The 22,669-nt window shown below is 37.5% G+C and overlaps 1 protein-coding gene across 1 annotated transcript in view; it reads left to right on the top strand.

The window, feature by feature from the left end:
* The window catches only part of AGBE (1,4-alpha-glucan-branching enzyme), a 153,035-nt gene that overhangs the window by 95,986 nt on the left and 34,380 nt on the right, over positions 1-22,669 (top strand). Inside the window, exons 9-11 of the mRNA XM_067139266.2 lie at positions 5,625-5,796; positions 21,340-21,549; positions 21,659-21,830. Coding sequence (XP_066995367.2) covers positions 5,625-5,796; positions 21,340-21,549; positions 21,659-21,830 — 554 coding nt within the window. The remainder of the gene's footprint in view (positions 1-5,624; positions 5,797-21,339; positions 21,550-21,658; positions 21,831-22,669) is intronic.

The following is a 22,669-nucleotide window of genomic DNA, read 5'->3' as shown; positions in this document are numbered from 1 at the left end:
TGATAGCTGCAGTCGCTTAAGTGCGGCCAGTATCCAGTAATACCAATATAATGGTCCGTTATTGGACATTATAAATTTTCCAGCTAGTGCATACCGTGGAGGCCACTGCATAGGCTATTTGAAGCCACCAGCAGTGCCGCTATGTCTCATTTCCTTGCGTCTTGGGTGGTGTGCTAAGTCCCAACTGACGAGCCTAACTTAGCACACGAGGGTGAAACGCAGGCAACCAAGAATGAGTCAGCTGGAAAATTTATAATGTCCAATAACGGACCATTATATTGGTATTATAAATTTACTCATTCAGGACAAATATTTTAGGTTCCCTGTGGGAATCAACATCTACATCACTATCCAGTATTCGGGAGATCGTGGGTTCGAACCCCACTGTCGGCAGCCCTGAAGATGGTTTTCCGCTGTTTCCCATTTTCACACCAGGCAAATGCTGGGGCTGTACCTTAATTAAGGCCATGGCCGCTTCCTTCCCACTCCTAGCCCCTTCCTGCCTCATCGTCGCCATAAGACCTATCCTTGTCGGTGAGACGTAAAGCAAATAACAACAACAACAACAACAACAACATTCTCTGAGTTCTATTTTCTAGAAATTTGCCCTCCCGTTCAACCACCCTTTTGTCTTGTCTAATAACCCTCATTTTTGTCAGCAATCTCCCATAATCTACCCTATCAAAAGCTTTTATTGCTAGTGGCTTTACGTTGCAATGACACAGACTGTTCTTATGGCGACAGTGGGATAGGGAAGGGCTAGGAGTGGGAAGGAAGTGGCTGTGGCCTTAATAAAGGTACAGCCCCAGCATTTGCCTGGTGTAAAAATGGGAAACCACGGAAAACTATCTTCAGGGCTGCCGACAGTGGGATTCGAACCCACTATCTCCCGGATGCAAGCTCACAGCTGCGCGCCCCTTACCGCAGGGCCAAATCGCCCGGTATCAATAACCTTGAGTAAGTCAATAGTGATACAGTCCATTTAACCTTCTGAAACAAATATATTTTTTCAAGAAATTGCTTAGAGATGAAGTGAAGACCGGAGATGGAGGATGGGCTGGACTGAAAAACATCTTGGTAAAGGAGGCAATTGAAGTGGGTAGACAAATGCAAAAGTGAGAAGAGAGAGAAGGAAACATTATGGTGGAATGAAAGAGTGAGAGCAGCCATAAGAGAAAGGAATGCAACACGGAAAGAAAGAGACAGTGAGGAAAGTAAAATTGGAACTCGTGGGGCATGAGCTAAGAAGCTGAAGGTCAAAAGGCTAGTTCAAGAAGAGTTCAGAGATTTTCACACAAACTGGATGAAGATAACAGAGGTAATATGAAGTTACTATACAGCATGGTCAAAGGAAAAAGAAAAACGACGGATACCATCAAAGCACTTGAGGATGAAAATGAAAATCTAGTCTGAAAGAAAAGTGACTTCAGAGAGGTGCTGAAGATCCACTTCAACCACCTGGTGAATGGATCAGAAGAAAAGTGAAACAGAGCCAGTTGTGGAAGCCTGTTCAGAGGAACCCCCCATTACCTGGACAGAAACAGAAGCAGCATTAAGAAGTATGCCTAAAGTTGCTTTACGTTGCACCGACACAGATAGGTCTTATGGTGACGATGGGATAGAAAAGGACTAGTAGTGGGAAGGAAGTGGTCATGGCCTTAATTAGGGTACAGCCCCAGCATTTGCCTAGTGTGAAAATGGGAAACAACGGAAAACCATCTTCAGGGCTGCCGACAGTGGGGTTCGAACCCACTATCTCCCGATTCTGAATACTGGTCACAATTAAGCAACTGCAGCTATCCAACTTGGCAAAGTATACCTAAAGGAAAATTATGAAGAATAAATGAATTGAATGCACACTAGATAAAACCAGCAGGGGTACAGGGCCTGCAATGGCTTCACAGTGTGTTTAATGCTGTGTGGAAGGACAACAACGTACCTGCAGGCTGGAACATTGGTGTTAACATTCCTCTGTTCAAGAAAGGGAATAAGCAAAAATTGATGCAACTATAGAAGGATAACTCTCCTGTCAGATGGGTTGAATATTCTTGAGAAGATTATAGAGCAGATGTTACAAACTGTCATAGAACCTCAGTTGGAAGGGGAGCAGTGTGGTTTCAGAAGTAATAGGTCAGTTATTGATCTTGCGAGTGGCAGAATATTGAGAGAAAGGCAAGAACTTGATCATGATATTCCTCCATATTGGAAAGGCATAGGACAATGTCACAAGAGAAGATACGGCAGTGCTTGAAAAAGAGGAAGGGACTTGTAAGGAAAGTCGTGTTTTACAAGACTGTACCAGCTGTATGCGAGTTTGTGAGGGACATTCATCGTGCTTTATGACCAAGAGTGGCATCCAGTAGGGCAGTGCACTGTTCCCATTGCTGTTCATTGCAGTTATGGATTATATTGGTAATGAAGAGCATTAAGGAAACATCATTGTCTTTGCTTATGACATCATAATTTGGGAAGAATCAGAGGAAGAGATACATGTGAGGCTCGACTCGTGGAAGGCCAAGTTTCAGGAATTCATCTTAAGGATCATTGAAAATAAAACTGTGGTGGCAGTGAACAGAGATGAATGACCAGCAAACGTCAAACTAACAGACAACCCATTGGAGAGCATGGAGTTTTTCACCTACCTCAACAATATACTCTCCAGAGACAACTTAGCCACAAGAGAGATCACAAACAGGGTGCAAATGAGTTCTCTCTTCTACCAACAAGTAAGGACCATTTTATGGGATGTTAAGATTCCAAGGAAAGCAAAACTAGCCATGTTCAACAGCTGCTTCATAGCTGTCTTGACCTATGATATTGATACATGCACCTTCTGTCATCAAGACTGCAGGCATGAGTGATGGAGTTCCTGAGGTCCATTATCCAGAAGACCAGGATGGACATGTTAAGAAGTGAGGAAGTGTGGCAGGAAGCTGGGATTAAGACATTTCTGCTAAATAGGTTTGGTATGTTCAGACTACAGTGGTTTGGGCACATAAGAATGGCGGAAGCTTCACGAATCGGCGGTATGTGTTCTGTGTGCTTTCCATCCATAGTTTTGTGGTTTGAGCACAGAAATAGAAATATTTCTGTGTTCTGGATGATCAAAATTTTCTAATGACGGATCATTTTTGTTAATCCCTTAACTGGGTTTGACGCTTAAAGGCGTCAACAGCTGTCGCACGAATATTGGGTTTGACGCCTTTAGGCGTTCTTGTACTTCTAAATGTGTTCTTACGTAGGGTTAGCTGCCAATAGGCGTCTGGCTATTCTTAATCACTTCTGTCATCTACTGTCGTAATTTAAAACTAATTCCATTCATATTAGATGTGATTATTGCTGTCCTATACATTTTTATCCGGTCTCACACCAGTCGGGTAGTTCGCGCCTAGGCGGCAGTCCGACTGCTGTCTCGTGTTGCCTTGTACGGTCCGCGCCAAATGCTTCGTAAAAAATTTATTTGTGTATATGTACATTGAAATTACTAAATTTGCGAGTAGTTGTTGTCGTCGTCGTTGTTGTTGTTGTTGTTGTTGTTGTTGTTGTTACGATACAGTTGTTCTGGGAACTCCATGGTCCATGTTCTGATAACTGTTTGTAAATTGGTCTTGTATGGTGGTAAACTGCTCCGTGTGACGTGAACATGGCTTGGTTAGGAAAGACGTTGAATTATCTGAGAACCCGCCGACCGGAAGAAGGAATCTCTCAAGAAAACGTTGTGTTGTGTGCCTGTCAAACCAGAGGTGACGGGAAACTGTCCACTGCTGTGAGGAATGTGACGTAGCACTTTGTGCTTGCCCGTGCTTCCGTATTTAGCACACTGCGCGCAATTTCCTAATGACCTATGAATCAGAAAATATGTAGAACCTATTGATGCATATTTGAAAACTTGAAAAATGTCATCATAATAATGAAAGGAACACTTTTTATATTCACTTTTGTATGAACACTCTGTGTGTGTGTATATATGTATATGTTTACGGGTTTAGAAGAAAAACGGTAATAACATAATGGTATTGAATTTCTACTATATCACTAATAATTTTAATAAATCAAGTAAAATAAATTTTTCTGTTGAGTATTTACATTTGCCACACGCTACTGTACCCATTCTAAAAGTGCACATTGCGCTGAATATTTACCCACTGGCTGGTTGACATTATGAAGCTATTCCCCAGTTAATGGGTTAATAGACATTAAATTGTGAAGACTATCTGACACCATTGAAGACCCCAAATTGTTATTTATTAAGCTGCATTTACACTAGCGAACTCCCTCGCGAAAGTCACTTGGGCGAAACTTACTCGCTTCGAGTGAAATTTCGCACTACCCAAAACAGAGCGCAACTCAGAGCGAAAAATAGTGCGAGTGGGGCGAGCAGCCCTCGATGAGCATGAAAGCTTCAGTTCTGGTTTTACAGCCAACATGGAAACTTGTTTTGTCCCTCCAGCCGCTGCAATATTTCATCATCATATAGCAGATTAGTGTCATAAAAGTGTAAAAGTTAAAATAAATTTCAGTTTTTGTAAGGAATTGAAGTGTTGCGTTTTTCGTGCCGGTCAGTGTAAGTCCTTCACAATGAACCAAGAATGCTTCAAAATAGGTACCGGTAGGTTCAAGAAAGTAATGAAGAGACACAATTTTGCATTATAAACCAATAGTAATTGCTTACCTGTTCTAGTGACTCTGCTCTTATTTTCTTTCGATCTTTCACTTCGATGTGATCCCAGTAGCGCTTTCATCTTCCCTTTCACTGTAGAAATAGGAAAGTTTAGTTGAGAATTAATTTCCTTCCATGCATCTTCTCTTTTATTACGATTGAAATAGTTTTTGTTTTTCGGATTCCACATAAAATCTCGATTTTTGTAGAGCTCAATGAGCTGCAAGCACTGTTCATGATTCATCCCTCGTGCAACTATGGGGACCACGTTTACAGTGAGCGAAATTCGATGAGCGAAACAGTTTGATGCGCGGACAAAAACCGACTGAGCTCCGGCTTGCAGCGGGGGGCCCTCACTCCGCAATTACTCAGGGGTGAGGGAGCGTCTACACTAAGCGCAGCTTTAGATTCATTAAACTAAACCCTCTTTCACAGGAAACCAAATAGTGACCTGGTGCCCATTAAATTTTGAGCCCTGCAGTTACCACTATATAAATCCAGCCACTATTCTTGTTATGGTACTGGCTGGGCTGAGTGGCTCAGGCGGTTGAGGCTTGGCCTTTTGACCCCAACTTGGCTGGTTAGATCCTGGCTTATCCCAGTGGTATTTGAAGGTGCTCAAATACATTCACATACATCAGCTTCATGTTTGTAGATTTACTGGTTCGTAAAAGAACTCCTACTGGACTAAATTCCGGCACCTTTGCATCTCCAAGAATTCTAAAAGTAGTTAGTGGGGCATAAAGCCAATATTATTATTATTATTAGTATTAGTATTAGTATTATTATTATGGTACTATCATTCCATTTACCTTTAGCATAAGAATTACGATGAAAATGTTTTTCTAGCAACTTTGAATTTCTCTTAATTTCAACATGTATGGAATACCCTGGGCTCAGCCTTCTTGTCAATGTAATGGTAACCAGTTTGTTATCTTTCATGTTGTCATATCTGTTTTCTTAGATTCGATGGTGTCACATCAATGCTGTATCATTCTCGAGGTATAGGAGAAGGATTTTCTGGCAATTATGATGAATACTTTGGTTTGAATGTTGATACTGAAGCAGTAGTATATTTGATGCTTGCTAATTACATGCTTCACACTTTGTATCCAGAAGTTACAACCATTGCTGAGGTAAGCAAAAATAACTTCCTTTTTCTAATTTATTTTCCCAGCATAAGCAGAGAAAATGGTCCTTCGAGTATTCATAGTTAAGTGTTACAGGGTTCTTCTTAATAGGTTAAGTTTATGGTGTAAATTTATCAAATATAGAAAGACTCGACTGTGAAGCTTAACTCATTGCATGTACTTTTAGCTCCCGGCTGTGCGATAATATACTGGATGCAACGTATACACATGGCTGTTAGCCTTGTGAGTTTGATCAGACTTGTGCAAGTATTTTAGGTGTTCTGCCTAGAGATGTCATGACGTTATATACTCTTTGAAAGGGGAAAAATTGCTTTCTAGTGGATTGAATTATCTCAACTACTTCATGTTCTATGAGTGTGAATTCTCGTCATGGCTGTCTCAGTCCAACCCAAGGCCAGTAGTAGTAATCATGTCACATAGAAGGCAGTTGTTAGCAGGCAGTGATATACTTGAAATTCTGAACAGAAACAAGAGTGAGTTCAAAATGTCAGATTGTGAAGAATGTTTAGTGGTATTGGTGACAGTAATGGATCCAAGAAAAGGAGCAGCAAATTAGTGTGGTGGACCCAGGTTTCAGTAAAAATTGTAAAAAATAAATGGTGGAAATCGGGGCAGGGGAGCGTGGCAAACCAAAAAAATTGTTCATTTTCTGGGGCTAGTGGTATAGCTCAAATAGTACTCAGGTGGCTTCTAAAGGACTCTTATTTAGCCAGCATGAATGTGATAAATATCTCGAGGATTTGTGCATCCCTGACATCCTCAGGTGAAAACCTGCTGAAATGCCAACAATGAAAAACAAGTCTGAAGGTAAGATTTCGAGGGCTCAGAATAACAAGATTCTATCTGACTTTTTTACCGAAATAGAGTTTTTTGCTGCATTGAGTTTGGCATTGTCACAGCTATCTGCCATATTATAATAATAATGTTGATATCTGAATTATTATTCGTGATAAAACCAGTTTTACAAAGTTCTAATTACACATTATCTAACTTCCACAGAATAACAAGGTTCTATTTAAATCTGAATTGTTTCTATCAAGTAAACCACATTAACCAATATGCTCGATTTTAAATATCATTCCATGGTGATGGAAGGAATGTTTCCAGTAACATTATCTGATTTCATTGCTAAAAAGTTGATATTGCTGAGTTAATGAACAAAAAGTAAACATTTCAAAATGATATAACCATATTGTGACGGCTTTTAGTTTAAGTACTGTAGATAGCACTGATACACTTCGTTTAATGTCTTGTGGTAGCTACTAATCATCGTTCATTGCTTATGTAAAAGTTCTTCCTGAGATTATGTTTTTAAATAGTTAAATAGCAGCATGTGGAGAGGTAAGAAAATGGTAGAAATGGTGTTGAATCAATCTAATGATTGTGATACGCACTCCGATGAAGATTATGTGCCTGGAGATGATTCAAGTAGTGAAGACTACATTCCTGTGCAAATTCCTGTGTGCAGAAAAAACATGCAACCAAGAAGGTAAGTCCCGTTTTAGAAGATGGGAAATTCTGTGAACTAATGCATACAATATATCATTTTGATTTTGCTCTTCAACTAAAATGACTTGTACCTTCATTATAAATAAAATAGGTATTCTAACCTGTATGAAGGTTGGAAAACATCAGGACTATCAAAAATATTGAATAAATTAATATTACTACTTTCAGAGGGTAATAATTTAAATTTCACTTCCATCTCTTTTTTGTACTTTCTAGATTATTTGCAGAGAATGAAAGTGATTATTCTGCTCCTACCACTTCTGTCCTACAAAATACACAAGATGTGGGAAGAGTTAGTGCTACTCCACAAAGGTAAGATGGGGATATGGTACCTGTTCAGCTTGTTCCTTACTCGGATTCGTTCTCTGAATTGGAATTAGAAAAAACTCCCACAAAGCAGCAAAGAACTAGGAAAAGGAAACGCCATCCACATCAATGGAAAAATGCAGTAAGAATAGTGTCACCAGGGTGGTAAAGGATTATGTATCTGTTGGAGGTAAGCTGGTGAAAGCAAAGACGGTGAAAACAATGAACGACTGTACAGCTTTTTGTAAATTTCGTTGTAGCTTAAAATTTTCTGAAGATGAAAGACCTCATATTTTAAATTCATATTATGAGTTAACACAAAAAGAAAACATTGCTTTTTAATACAGAATGTAGATAGAGTTGAATATAGAAGTGGTTCTGAATGTTCAAGGCATAGCAATGTATTTCAGTACCATATTTTTCAAGAATGATAAAAAAAATCAAGAGTTTGTAAGACATTCTTTTTAATGACATTGGCAATCAGCCAAAAACCTATGTATAATGCTCATGCTAACAAATGTAACGCAGGTACACCAAAATCGGACCAAAGAGGTAGAAAACAGTTGACAAAATTTCCAAAAAAGTTGTGGTAAGAAAACACATTCAGTCTTTCCCTGCATGCGAATCACATTACTGTCAAGCAGATAGTAAAAAACTGTACTTAGATCCAGGGGTGAATCACCAAAGAATGTATGAACTGTACGTCGAAGAATGTAATTCTAATGAGGTTGAACCAGTTAAGATATCTATGTACAGGCATATATTTTGTACAGAATTCAATATAGCTTTCTTACAACCTAAGCAAGACAGGTGTGACGTTTGTGAGGAATTTCAAGTTGCAATAAAAGAATATACACTCTCACATGAGCTGGAAATCAAGTATGAGAACCATATAATTGAGAAAAACATAATGCATCTTGAAAGACAAAAGGATAGAGATAACCAAGATCAGATACCATTGTTGTTTGTTTTGACTTACAGAATGTTATTGATGTTCCACAATCAAATGTTAGAGTTTCATTTTATAAGAGGAAGCTGACTATGTACAATATGACAGCTCATGTATCAGTAGCTAGGAAAGGTTATTGTGCGGTATGGACTGAAGCTTTAGTTGGACGTTCAGGCAATGACATTGCTAGTGCTGTTGTGAAGGTATTAGAAGCAATTCTCAAAGATCATCCTGATGTTGAGAAAGTGATAACATGGAGTGATAGCTGTATTCCCCAAAATCATAATTCAATTATTTCATGAGCAGTGGCTGATGTTTTACAAAGACATGAAAAAATCAAATCTTTTGTGATGAAATATTCCACACCAGCTCATTCTGCTATACAGGAAGTAGATAATATACATTCTAATATAGAAAAGACACTAAGACATTCTGAAATTTGGTCTCCAATAGGTTTCTTAAGAATGCTTCAGAATGTTAACTGCAAATAACCATATGCAATAATTGAAATGTTAGCCCCAAACTTGAGGAATTACAAAAAGGCCATTAGTACAAATGCAATTTCATATGTAAATGTTCCTTTTAGTAAAGTTAATCAAGTGATTTTTGAACAAGCTACCCCATTTAAAACAGGATATAAGCTTTCTCATGGAGAATCTGAATTTCATACTCTTAACTTGGCTTGTGCAGTGAAAACATGAAAACTAAGTATTAATGAACTTAGATTTCCACCTATACATGAAACTGTAACGAGAACCAAACTTGCGAAAGATTAAATTGCTGATATTCAATCAACGTATAAGTGGATGCCACAGATTGATCAAATTTATTTTGGAAACCTCTTCAAACAGTAGAAATCTGTACAAAAAAGAATGTAAAATAGGAAGTTGCTACAGCTTTTTGTTTCAGTACTGTTTTTAAAGAGCAGAATATATTTTTGTAATCTTTGTAAAGTGTAATCCTGTTGTTTGTGTATTGTAATATTTAAAGATAATTAAATCAATAAACACATTAATTTATAATAGTTCAGTTTACTTTAGTCTGTTGCAACTTTGATAAAAGATCCCTTGATTTCCTTAATGATTAATCCTTAATTAAATTTAGAGGAATAAGTAATCAGGCACTTTATTTGGGAGATACTGGGTTCAAACCCAATTGTTGGCAGCCCTGAAGAGGTTTTTCCATGGTTTCCCCAATTTCGCACCAGGCAAAATGCAGGGACTGTACCTTAATTAAGGCCACGGTCTCTTCCTTCCTGCTCCTAGCCGTTTCCTATCCCATCGTCACCATAAAAACCTATGTGTGTTGGTGCGACATTAAAAAAAACCAAACCCCATGGCACTACAGCCCATGTAGGGCCTTGGCCTACCAAGCGACCGCTGCTCAGCCCGAAGGCATGCAGATTACGAGGTGTCGTGTGGTCAGCACGACGAATCCTCTCGGCCGTTATTCTTGGCTTCCTAGACCGGGGCCGCCATCTCACCGTCAGATAGCTCCTCAATTCTAATCACGTAGGCTGAGTGGACCTCGAACCAGCCCTCAGGTCCAGGTAAAAATCCCTGACCTGGCCGGGAATCGAACCCGGAGCCTCCGGGTAAGAGGCAGACACGCTACCCCTACACCACGGGGCCGGCTGTGCGACATAAAGCAAATTGTTAATAAGGGAGCTTTATTATTAAAAACATTTTCCATGAATGACTGACAAGGTTTCATGTTTCGCTAAGAAATAATTGGGAAGCAAACTATTCACATCTCAGAAAACCAAAGTACTAACTGAGAAATAAATGTTACAGTTTGGTTGGAAATAAAAGATTCTATTTGAGAACAACCATTTTATTTTATTTCACCACCAGGGCTAAACATTTTGGACAATTTATTCTCAATAAATCACAGACAATTTCAAGCCAACAAACCAGCCAGAATAGTTTTAAATATCATTATTGGCTTTGAATTTATTATTCACCAAATTTTAAAAATGCTCTCCTGTAAAGTTTGCCAAATGTTAGATAGAACCTTGTTATTCTGAGCCCTCGATTTATATATCTTTCATTTTATAAATTGAAGTTACCATGAGAACCTACAAGTAGATGTGACTCACATAAATTAAATACTAATTCTGAGCTTGTGATGGGTTAGGAAATTGTCATGCCAGTGGGTTATTTTATCTGGATCAGAATTACTGCTGTTGCTGTTGTAATTAGGCCACCCCACTTCCAGCCAAGCTAGCTTATAGTTTTATACGACTTATTATCTTGGTCATGGCCGTGCAATCTCCAGTCTTACATTGAATCTGATCCACGGAAATTTATAACTGTTAGGCTCTTCAGTGTGCCGAAAGTTTGAGTAAATGAATTTAAAAAGTACCTGAAATAGAAAACATTCTGTAAAAGTATTACACCTTAAAAAAAGAAAAATCCCACAAGCATTGGACATGGTTTGAACAATAGCCACCTTGTTAGGAGCCAATGGCAGTCATTCGGCTGTTATTCCCTTTTGCATCACTACCATTCAATGCTGTTACGTCTCATTTATTTTGGCTGTGTTATGTGGTTGATGTCTGGGGAAAGACAATGATGCTTGCAATGGTCAGTGGAACGAGAATAGCAGCTCACCAAAAGTCTATTTGAATGGACACAGTGGAAGCAGATATATAGGCCTAAGCATAGAACATTTGAAGTAGACAATTTGTAACCATATGAAATGGAGAGCTCTGGCCCATAGAATCACCAAAAGTCGAACTCTATTAAACAGATATTGTCGTGTGATACTTGGGTAATGGATAACCTTGTATTAAAATACAAGATCTAATGGGTGTCAATCTGCTGGTAGCTGCTGGTTAAGGGAAGAGACTGGCCACTTTTTTTCAAGTCCTTGTCATGGATTCTTAATTTAAGGCAATGTGTTTTAACTGAAGGCCAGCCCCATATTGTAGGGATAATTCATCTAGGCGCCAAGTTCAGGTCTGTGCAAGGATTTTAATTCTGGATCCAGGGCCACAACTGGGTTCATTCAGGCTATTTGGAGCCACCGGCAGTGCCAATGCACTATGTGAGACCTTGTCTCAGTCTTAGTCGCAGTGGCCTCCACGGTATGCACTAGCCATGCAGCTTGGTGGGTGCGCTATTTACCAACTGATGAGCCAAATTTAGCACACTGGTGCAAAACGCTGGCAACCAGGAATGAGTTATCTGGAAAATTTATAATGTCCAATAACAGACCAACTACATTGGTATTATAAATTACTCATTCGGGATAAATATTTCAGGTTCCCTATGGGAATCAACATCTATGTCAAATCGTTGTATACCAGAAACATACAATGATTTCTGTATTTTATACCGATTTTTATTTGAAAGCGAACGATAGGCGCTTCGGCGTGAAATCAGCTTGCTTCGCCAGGGGTAGGCCTAGTACAACTTACAGATAAGTCCAGTTAGATTACATGTAATAAATATCATTTTGATCTGTATTGATGATATTTGATTAGAATAATAACAGTAAGTTATTTATTAAATTGACCACCTAATCAACACAATAAGTCATTGTCTTGGATGATTTACATTGATCTATTAACTAAAAATGGTACATATTTTGCCTAATATAAAGGCATCATCAGCCATAGTCTTAACTTCGAAATAAAAATAAGAACTTGAAATAACATATTGCCCCCATTATTGCCTAGCTAAGCCCAGCCAGTGAGCTAGAGATCCCGAGGTGGACCGTTCGTTCATGGCTATCGTTTTCTAGAGGCATTTAAGGGAAATGGGTTGATGACCAGGCGAAGAAAATAAATTTTAAAAAACAACACTGACATTTATTGACATAAGCATATCACAAAAAAAAAAGTATCCTTGATGATTTTGTTTACAATGGACTTTCATAATATTCTTTTCCTCCACAGTTTGAGAAACACACGTATTTCTCGACATCCAGCCTTATTGTTCTGGAATGAAAATCAAAGAAAAATTAGGCCTCTGCTGCCTTTTAAAATTCAAATATCGGGCTGAAAGAATTCAAAACTTTAACAAAAGTGTTTTTACAAAATAATTAGACAGCTATCTCGCTTATGGTTCCATAACAAAAGTAGTTAAAGGTTTCATGAATTTATAGCAGTCTCAACACGTGGTTTAAGCTGAATTCTAATAAATTTTAACGTTTAAAGTGTATGACATTTTGTTAATTACACCAGTATAAGCTTTAATAAAAATCAAAATTAATTTCAGTTTTTCCTAATTAATTAAATATTATTATTATTATTATTATTAATCTCTATCCTTATTTGAGTAACATGTTCTTTACCATCACACGATCGTGTTTCTAATTAATGTATCTCACTGCATTATCCACATGGCAATTATCATTTACATTTTAAATAATTATTCTCCAGTTAATTATTGTGACTCATTATCACCAAAATTCAAGATAACTATGCCATTTGTGAACATTTAATTCTGACATTTGCATGGCATTCACATTTCAAATTAATTTAAAACGTTTCAAAATTTAAATATAAATGTGTTGGAAAATTTTGTTATCCACATGTGAGCTAATTAAATAATAATTTACTTTACAAATCGTTTGCCTTTGCGAAAATAACCAGATGATCTTTCCTTTTAAATCACACTAATCAACAAAATAAAATCCTTTTCTAGTCTTCCTCGACTTAAACTTATTAAATTTTCCCTTAAGGGTGCAAAAATAACTTCTCAAGGTGGCACACAACGATGAACATAATCTGCGTCGCCCCAAGTACACGACCAGATTAAATCAAATGGAACAATCAAGATACAATGGAAAATACTCATATTTACACACACACACACACACCACATTCATACTGGGAAACACGTATTTTTATATACATTATTTACATCGAATCCTGTCCTTATAAGTTTATTCTTAATTTTTAAGCATGGCCACGTCAACATTCAGTAGAAGATAAATTCATGTATGGAAATCACCCTTTCATCAATAGTGACTAGTGATCGAAATTAGGGATATCACTTGGGTTGAAATATTCTTCTCACAACGATGGAGATTCATGTAAATTTTGGAAATATAATTGAAGATTCCAATAAAATCCATAATCACTACCATCACATGGGTTACAAGTCGCAACTATCGTGTCCGTGAGCCTTAATTGCATTATTATTATTCCCTATCCGTGAAATACACACGCAACCCGTGCTCTGCTTACAATAAGTTCCCTTGTGCTCCCAATGACACAAGAACAAGTCAATTATCACAAATAAATTCTCCAATTGCTCAGTTACATAATAAATATCTCGCAGGATTTGCCATATTCCAGACACTTCATGAACAGAGCACATTAAATCTCACATATAAGGAATCTAAGATAATTTATGGCTCACGAGCGTTTAATTCTCTTTTTACCCGATCTTTAGTTAATTTTATTATTACTCAAGTGATTATTACTTCTATCAATCCTCATGAAATATCGTAAAAATAGATGACTCAATCCTAAAGAAAATAAGTGATCTTAAAGGACACTAGGTTCAACCCTATCTCACAAGTTGTACATGTAAATTCAAGTCCGATTAATTTCAGTATTACAAAGTAATAAGCTTTATCGCGTGGTCGGTGATTTTTAGATACCTAACTCATATGCATGGGAAGTCATTCAAAGACAGACTACACATCTACTCTAATAGGTTCCAAATTTCATTCACACACATGACACTCGTCTACCACGACACTTCAAGAAATGGAAAAATGAAATGTTTCTAACTACAACAAACTAATAGATCTACGATTTAAAGAAGAAAGGCCTCTAGTTTTATAAAAGATGACAAAGAATAAAAAATTTTAAATGGTACCGTACTCGAGTTTTAGATGAGGTTCGATCCTAGGTAGTAGTTAATCATTCCAGCATTTCCCTGGTCAGTCACCTCCTTCTGACCAGATATGCCTCACATTTTAGAAATCCATGGAGACACGGCAGTAGGCATCTCACGATGAAGTTGATGAGTTGATGTGCTACGATCTTCAGGTTGACTCCTGTTGCGTTCCAGACGTGAAAGCTGTAACTGAGACGGTAAATGTTAATATAGGCACAAGCACACGCAGAATTATTGAATATTCTCCTGGATAGTCACACTTAACTTGGTTTTTAAGTTGAATTTTACTCCATAGGAGTTAGTTAACTATTCCACTAAATTGTGGCAGAACGGCGTCTGCTCATACTGCAAAGTTATTTCCCACGTGGTCGAGTAACGTAGCGTCGCACAGCAGAGAGTTATCCAGCAGAGAATCGAATATCCAATAGAGTGATTTACTTGGAACAAGGCTTTTTATATCCTTGGCTTGAGAGGCGTGTACTCTACGAAGACGGTAATTGGTTGTCAGGTCTCTTGTAATTGGCTCTGACTGTTCGAAAAGCTGGCTGTCAGTCGTTCGCGCGTGGCAGGACAGCACATGGGCTCGTCACATGATTTACCTTGGCCTTGTCGAAGCTGGATCAATGCATCGCCCTCTGAATGAAGAAAAAAACTGGTTCGGAGCTCACTGACTACTTCCCAAATGACAAATTACAGCTCCCGGCAGACAATAAAACTTTTAATATTAACTTGTTGGAAATATTCTCAAGATCGCCAAATTTGACGGGGACAATATAATACGATGAAATTGATTTAAAAAGTCTTGAAGGGACTTAAACTAAAATTAACATTCAAAATAACAATGTTGGTTTAAAAAATTTTTTTTTACAATGTGAAGAATTACAAGGTGAAAGTATTAAAATTATTGACATAAACGTTGCTATAAGTAAAATGGACAAAGCAACAGACTGTGATGAACAAGTAGTAAGATTGCTAAAAATGAAGTTGACTGATTGGCAGTTACAATTAGACTCTGATGAGAATGACGATCAGTCATATTTATTCAAAAAGTAATATTGAGGAAATAATGTTGAAGGTTGGTCAGGAGATCACTAAATTCCTTTTCAGGAGACAAAAGACGAAAATCATAGGCATATGGTAGAAATGTAGAACACATTGATGAGAAGATAAAGTTGTAGATTAAATGTTGAAGAACAGTGTTAAAATCGGACCTCTGTGGACCATCTCAATTTGAAGTAATGTTAAAATGTTGTGAAGAAGAATGAGTTTATTGACAGTTGAATCTGTAAAAGGAAACCAGAAACTTGGTATTAATTGTGTGAAAAGATTTTTTTTTAAATTTCATTATTTCATGACAATCAGACAGACTACGTAGTTGTTGTTTACAAAAAATGGGCAAGAAAATAGGTACTATTTGTATTCTGCCTAATATAACTTTCAGAAGAAACATAATAAAAATATGCAAATGCCTCCAAAGAACGCAGAATAAAATAAGCTTTATGACAGTGTGATCATATTTTAGATTGTTGGACTGGTTCAAATTTTATTAGCGTTTAAACTTGACTGTGCCGACAGTCGAGGATCGAATTAAGAGGGACAAGCCCACATACATATCGTTCATAGATCTTGAAAAGGCATTTGATAATACTGATTGGACCATGCTATTTGAGATTCTGAAGATGATCGGGATCACGTACCAAGAACGAAGAATTATCTACAATCTGTATAAAAATCAGTCTGCATTGATAAGAATCTAGGGCTTTGAAAAAAAATCAGCAATCCAGAAAGGAGTGAGGCAAGGTTGCAGTTTGCCCCTCTCCTTTTCAGTGTTTGTATAGAACACGCAGTAAAGGAAATCAAAGAATAATTTGAGAAAGGAATCACAATCCAAGGAGAGGAAATCAAAACCCTGAGATTTGCTGATGATATTATTTTATCCAAGACTGCAGAAGATCTGGAGAAATTTCTGAACTGAATGGTATGGACAGAGTCATGGGTAAGGAATACAAGATGAAAATAAATAAGTCCAAAGATAAGTAATGGAGTGCAGTCAAACAAAGTCAGGTGATGCAGGAAATATTAGATTAGGTAATGAAGTCTTAAAGGAAGTAGATGAATATTGTTACTTGGGTAGTAAAATAACTAATGATGGCAGAAGTATGGAATGCATAAAATGCAGGCTAGCACAAGCAGAGAAGGCCTTTCTTAAGAAAAGAAATTTGCTCACTTCGAACATTGATATAGGAATTACCGAGCTCGATAGCTGCAGTCGCTTTAGGGCGGCCAGTATTCAGAAGTTAGTGGGTTTGAGCCCCACTGTTGGCAGCCCTGAAGATGGTTTTCCATGGTTTCCCACTTCTAGCCTCTTCCTGTCCCATCGTCACCATAAGACCTATCTGTGTCTGTGTGACATAAAGTAACTCGCAAAAAAAAAACTTTAGTCTGGATTGAAACGTGGACTATAACTACCTTGGAAAGAGGATAGAAGCTTTTGAAATGTGGTGTTACAGAAAAATGCTCAAGGTGAGATGGATAGATCAAACACAGATGAAGAGGAACTGAATAAAATTGGTGAGAGAAGATCAATTTGGCTAAATTTGACCAGAAGAAAATCAAAAATCAATCTCTTTATTTGCAAATGAGGTGTTTAACTCGGTGGCAAATGGTACACTAAAATACATTATTGTCAAGCACTAAATATTAAATTAACAAGAAATAAAATTTTCCTATAATACAGTATTATATAATTTACGCTAACAATTTTTTCTATTAAACACACAGCTCATCCTTAATAAATTTACATTGTTTACAAAATTCTACTTATAATATCTCCTGTACTACTTTCAAATATAGTCGTCTGATATACAGTATGTGGAATTACTTCAAATGATACTGTACAACTGGTATAAGATTAAACTTTACATTGCATTTATTTACTTTTTCTTTTCTTTACCCATTCTGGAACCTAAGTAGCATAACGACCTGCTGCGTCTTAACCAGAGCCCCTTTTACCACCACTTTTCAGAGTTCCTGAAGGGCCTTCACAGCTACCATAGCAGTCCCAGGGCCCTCGAAGTCCCCACTGTACTTCACCCCTACAGGCAGTCCCCTACTTTGGCTGTCCAAACTCCTTAGACCAGGGGATGGAATTAATTTATTCACACACATTCTTTATTTACATTAACCTGCACTGGTCGAATGCCCTCTAACATTTCGTTTATTTTCTCTGTTGCTGTTTATTCTCTTTTTGAATATCTGTACAGATTTTTGAAAAGGATCAAACACTACCCCTGGTAAACTGTTCCACTCCTTCACACCCTTCCCAATGAATGAAAATTTACCCCAATCACTTCTGCTAAAATTCCTTCTAATTTTATATTTGTGGTCAGTCCTGCCGATATAATTATTTTCCAACTGAAGCCTCTCACGGATATCTCCCCATGCTGCTTCTCCTGTATAGGCTCTATATAAACCTATAAGTCTAGTTTTCTCCCTTCTCTTACTTAAAGTTTCCCACCCTAGTTTCTTTAACATTTCTGATACACTACTCTTTCTCCTGAAATCCCCTGTTACAAAACTTGCTGCTTTCCTCTGCACACTATCTATTTCTTTTATTAGGTATTCTTGGTGAGGATCCCAAACACTGTTTGCATATTCCAATAATGGACGAACCATACTTAAGTAACTTTTCTCTTTTACTTCTTTGTTGCATCCTTTAAGTAGCCTCATTATGACATGTAACGATCTGTATGCTTTCCCAACAATGTCATCCACATGACCCTTCCAATGCAAATTACTTTCAAATCTTACACCTAAGTATTTGCACTTGCCATATTTTGGGATAACTACCCCATCCAAAGTATATTCAAATTCAGTTTTAAAACTCCTGTCTGTAAATGTTGTAACAGTTGATTTGCCTCCATTAACCTTCATGTTATTCTCTTCAACCCATTGTTGGATACTCTCAAGGTCCCTTTGTAATTCTGAACAATCCTCAATGGTATTTATTACCCTGTAAACAATTATGTCATCTGCATACAATCTTATTTTTGATGTTATATTGTTCCCTAAATCATTTACGTATATTAAGAAAAGTAATGAACCGATTATACTGCCCTGTGCAATTCCCTTCCAAACTTTCTCTTCCTGCGATGCGCTAATTCCTACTTTGACATTCTGAACCCTTGAATTTAGAAATGTTTTTACCCAACGTGTAACCCTTACGTCCAATCCTATTCCCTCCAATTTCTTTAATAATATTCTATGTTCCACTCTATCAAAGGCTTTGGAAAGATCTATGGCTATGCAATCTAACTGGCCTCCTGAATCCAATTGATCTGATATGTCCTGCTGAAATCCCACCAGTTGTGCCTCACAAGAAAATTTCTTTCTAAATCCATACTGGCTCCTCATGAACCAATTTTTATCATCACATATCCCTCTGATGTACTTTGATATTAAACTCTCCATTATTTTACAAACTATACTGGTCAGGCTGATTGGTCTGTAGTTCTCTGGTTTCCTTTTATCACCCTTTCCTTTATAAATTGGTATTATTATAGATTCCTTCCATTCCTTTGGTATTACACTATTATTTATGACATAGGCAAAGAGAAATCTTAAATAAGGCACTATGTACCACCCCATTGTCTTTATCACCTCCCCAGTAATTTGATCACTTCCTGCTGCTTTTCCTTGCTGAAGCAGTTGGATTTCTCTAAAAATATCTTCATTTGTGAACGAGAAGCTTCTTGTTTCCCTCTGTGTCTGTCCCTCTGTAACTTCTGTTTCGGTGTCCAACTCCTGACAATCATCTACTGAAGCTCTAAATTCCCTACTAAAGAGGTTTGCTTTCTCAGTATCTGTTAAATAGTGTTCACCCCCTTCTCCCACCATTGTAGGAATTTGGATTCCTTTTCCTTTTTGATTCCTGATATATGAATACAGCTTTTTCCATTTCCCTTTGTGGTCATTACGCTCTTGAAGAATGCCATTCGTATAATTCTCTTTTGCTTCCTTTTTTACTCTATTCAGTTCCCTCATTAGCTGTTTTCTACTTTCTCTACTCTCCCTACCTTCTTTGATTTTCCTGTTTACTATTCTATATTTTCTTTTTAATTTCCTTATTTCCCTTGTATAATAAACAGGGTCTGAGGTCATTTTACCCTTCTTAACAGGTAAAAATCTCTTCTCTCCTTCCCAAACGATTCCTTTGAATTTAGCCCAAAGTGTATCCACATTACTCCCTTCACTTATCCAACAACTGAATTGTGATTTAAGGTAAGTCCCAAATTCATCAACTTTAGTTTTTCTGTATAATTTCTTGTCTTCTGTGACCCGCTTATTAAGCCTTTTTGGTACCAGTCCTACATCCATTATTACAGCCTTATGGTCACCTATTCCTTCAATTACCTCAGTTTTATCAACAATTTCCCATGGTTTAACCAAGAATACATCTAGTAAGTTATTGAGACGAGTCGGTTCTTGTACTACTTGTGTAAATCCTCCCTCCCAAATTAACTTATTTGCCAGTTTCTGTTCATGGGCTTCACTTGCAGCTCCATTCCATTCAACCTCAGGCAAGTTTAGATCTCCCCCAATTATTACCACATCATTATTATTGTTTTTATGAGTATAATCTATTATTTTCTCAAATATTTTCATGTCTCTTTCCTCTCTTCCTGGCCTGTATGTTCCTATAATTCCCACCTCCTTCATATTATCACAAATTAATTTTATCCCTAATATTTCATCCCTTTCATCGATAAACCATTCATGTGAACAATATGTTTCCTTCACCAGAATAAACACCCCCCTCCCTTTTTATCTCCTCGGTCTCTACGATAGACTGTGTACCCTTCTGGAAATACTTCTCTATTACCCACCCCTTCTCTCAACCACGATTCCACTCCTATCACCACATCAGTCTCATAAGATTGCATCAATGTACCGAATTTTAATTGTTTATTTACTACACTCTGACAGTTTACCAAGAGCAATCTCAGACCCCCTTCCTCCCTAAAAATTGACTGTTGCAATTGTGTAACTTGAAATTCCTTACTTTCCCATCCTGAAGATTTTCTACCCGTATTCGTCCGCAGACATTTCACTTTCTGCATCATAAGCTTGGAAATACTTCATTCACTACCCAGTTCACTAACACTACAGATCGGATGCTGATCTGTATCATCAAAAACTCTCCTTAATAACCGTACATTCCTAACAGATTTCCTGATATCAAAACCTGTTATGATATAGTTATTTTGGATCTGGTGCCCCAACCCTCCCATGTGTAGCGGTAAATAGCCTTGTGTTTGAATAATGTATTCGTAACTGCTAATCCCATACTAGCACAGAAGTCCAGTAATGCTTCCCTTTCCTATTAGCTTCCATATCTTCCCAACATTTATTCATCCCTTTCTCATATCCTTCAGTTGTATTTCCAACTCTGGCATTGAAATCGCCCATTAGCACTATCCTATCCTTGCTTTTGACCCCTGACTACAATGTCACTCGGTGCTTCATAAAACTTGTCAACTTCATCCCGATCTGCAGCTTCACATGGTGAATAGACGGAGACATTTCTCTTCCTAATTTCTCCAACTGCTAAATCTACCCAAATCATTTTCTCATTTACATGCTTAACAGAAACTATGTTGCGTGCAGTAGTATTCATGATGAACAGTCCTACCCCACATCCTGCCCTTCCCTTTGTAACACCTGTTAAGAACACTTTATAATCTCCTATCTCTTCCTCATTATCTCCCCTTAACCGAATATCATTTGCGCCTAACACATCAACTCATCCTGTTTGCTGACTCAGCCCATTCTACTTCCTTATATGGTCATATCTAATCTAAAAGATCAAGTTACCTGTGTAAAATTAACATTTTCTGTTTGTGACAGGATGTGTCCGGGATGCCAGCGCTCTGTCGTCCAGTGACTGAGGCTGGAACTGGTTTTGATTATCGTTTAGGGATGGCTATTCCTGACAAATGGATTAAGCTTTTGAAGGAAACTAAGGATGATGACTGGAACATGGGAAATATTGTTCACACTCTGACAAATAGGAGATGGATGGAGAAAACAATTGCATATGCAGAATCCCATGACCAAGTAAGAGAAATTTTTGAAGATATATTTGATCATTATTGTCTTGAAACATTTTTTGCTAATAACATCAAGTGATTTTTGTTGATAAACACCTGTCTTTATTATTCCCTAGGCTCTGGTGGGTGATAAAACCATTGCATTCTGGCTCATGGACAAAGAAATGTATACTCATATGTCCACTTTGTCCGAGCCATCGTCCATTATTGATCGTGGAATTGCTCTTCACAAAATGATTCGGCTCATCACTCATGCACTTGGAGGAGAAGGATATCTCAATTTTATAGGTGAGTATTTATATCTTTTCCAATAAATTTTATGTAAATTTGTTAGCTATTATATAGGAGTGGAAACTACCTTATTTGGAGTGTGTCCTGAAATGTACGATTATGCAAGTTCAAAAGAGCTGCACACATTACGGAGTAAACTCAAGTTTCTCTCTTTTTTCAGTTGGGTATTTCTTAAAGTTTAAAAATAATACTTGATAATATCTGTAAGAAGTTCATTGCTTTTCTGGTTTTCTCCACTCGCTATTGAAATATAGGAATTTATGTCATATGTGATCAATAAATACAAAATTGTGCAATATGCGAAGCTTTTATCCAATATAAAAGTACCAAATCAACTCTGTACACCATCTTGTAAGCATATGCAAGGTTATGAATTAGAAATACACTTGGCTCTGCTAATTGGCGTGATGGGGGCGAGATTACTATTGACCCATGTGCATTCTCAAAGTATGTACTTCACATTTGTAGCAGAAAAAGTGAATGTATGGAGGTTATTCAGTTATTTAACTGTTCAGAATAGTACTCCAGCATCATAAATTCATTTTCTAGTATCATAAGTTACTTATACCTGTCTGGAACTTTACCCAGGAATACAGAGAATAGCCATAGTCCATTTGCTTTCCAAAAAATGAGTGACTGGGTAAATGACCATAAAACAATCATCATGATCATTCATATTATGCATTTAAAATACCTTTGCACTTGGCCATGCCGGGATCTACTACTTTTATACGTCTGGTGCTCTATAATCAAGCTCTTTGGCGCGGTAGGGTAGCCTGTCACCACTCACTCAGTCCTTGGTGATACAGTGGTCCTTTTGCTCTAACGTTACATGG

Source organism: Anabrus simplex, chromosome 2 (assembly GCF_040414725.1).
Source record: "Anabrus simplex isolate iqAnaSimp1 chromosome 2, ASM4041472v1, whole genome shotgun sequence".
NCBI lineage: Eukaryota > Metazoa > Arthropoda > Insecta > Orthoptera > Tettigoniidae > Anabrus > Anabrus simplex.
This window is presented reverse-complemented; position numbering and strand designations above follow the sequence as displayed.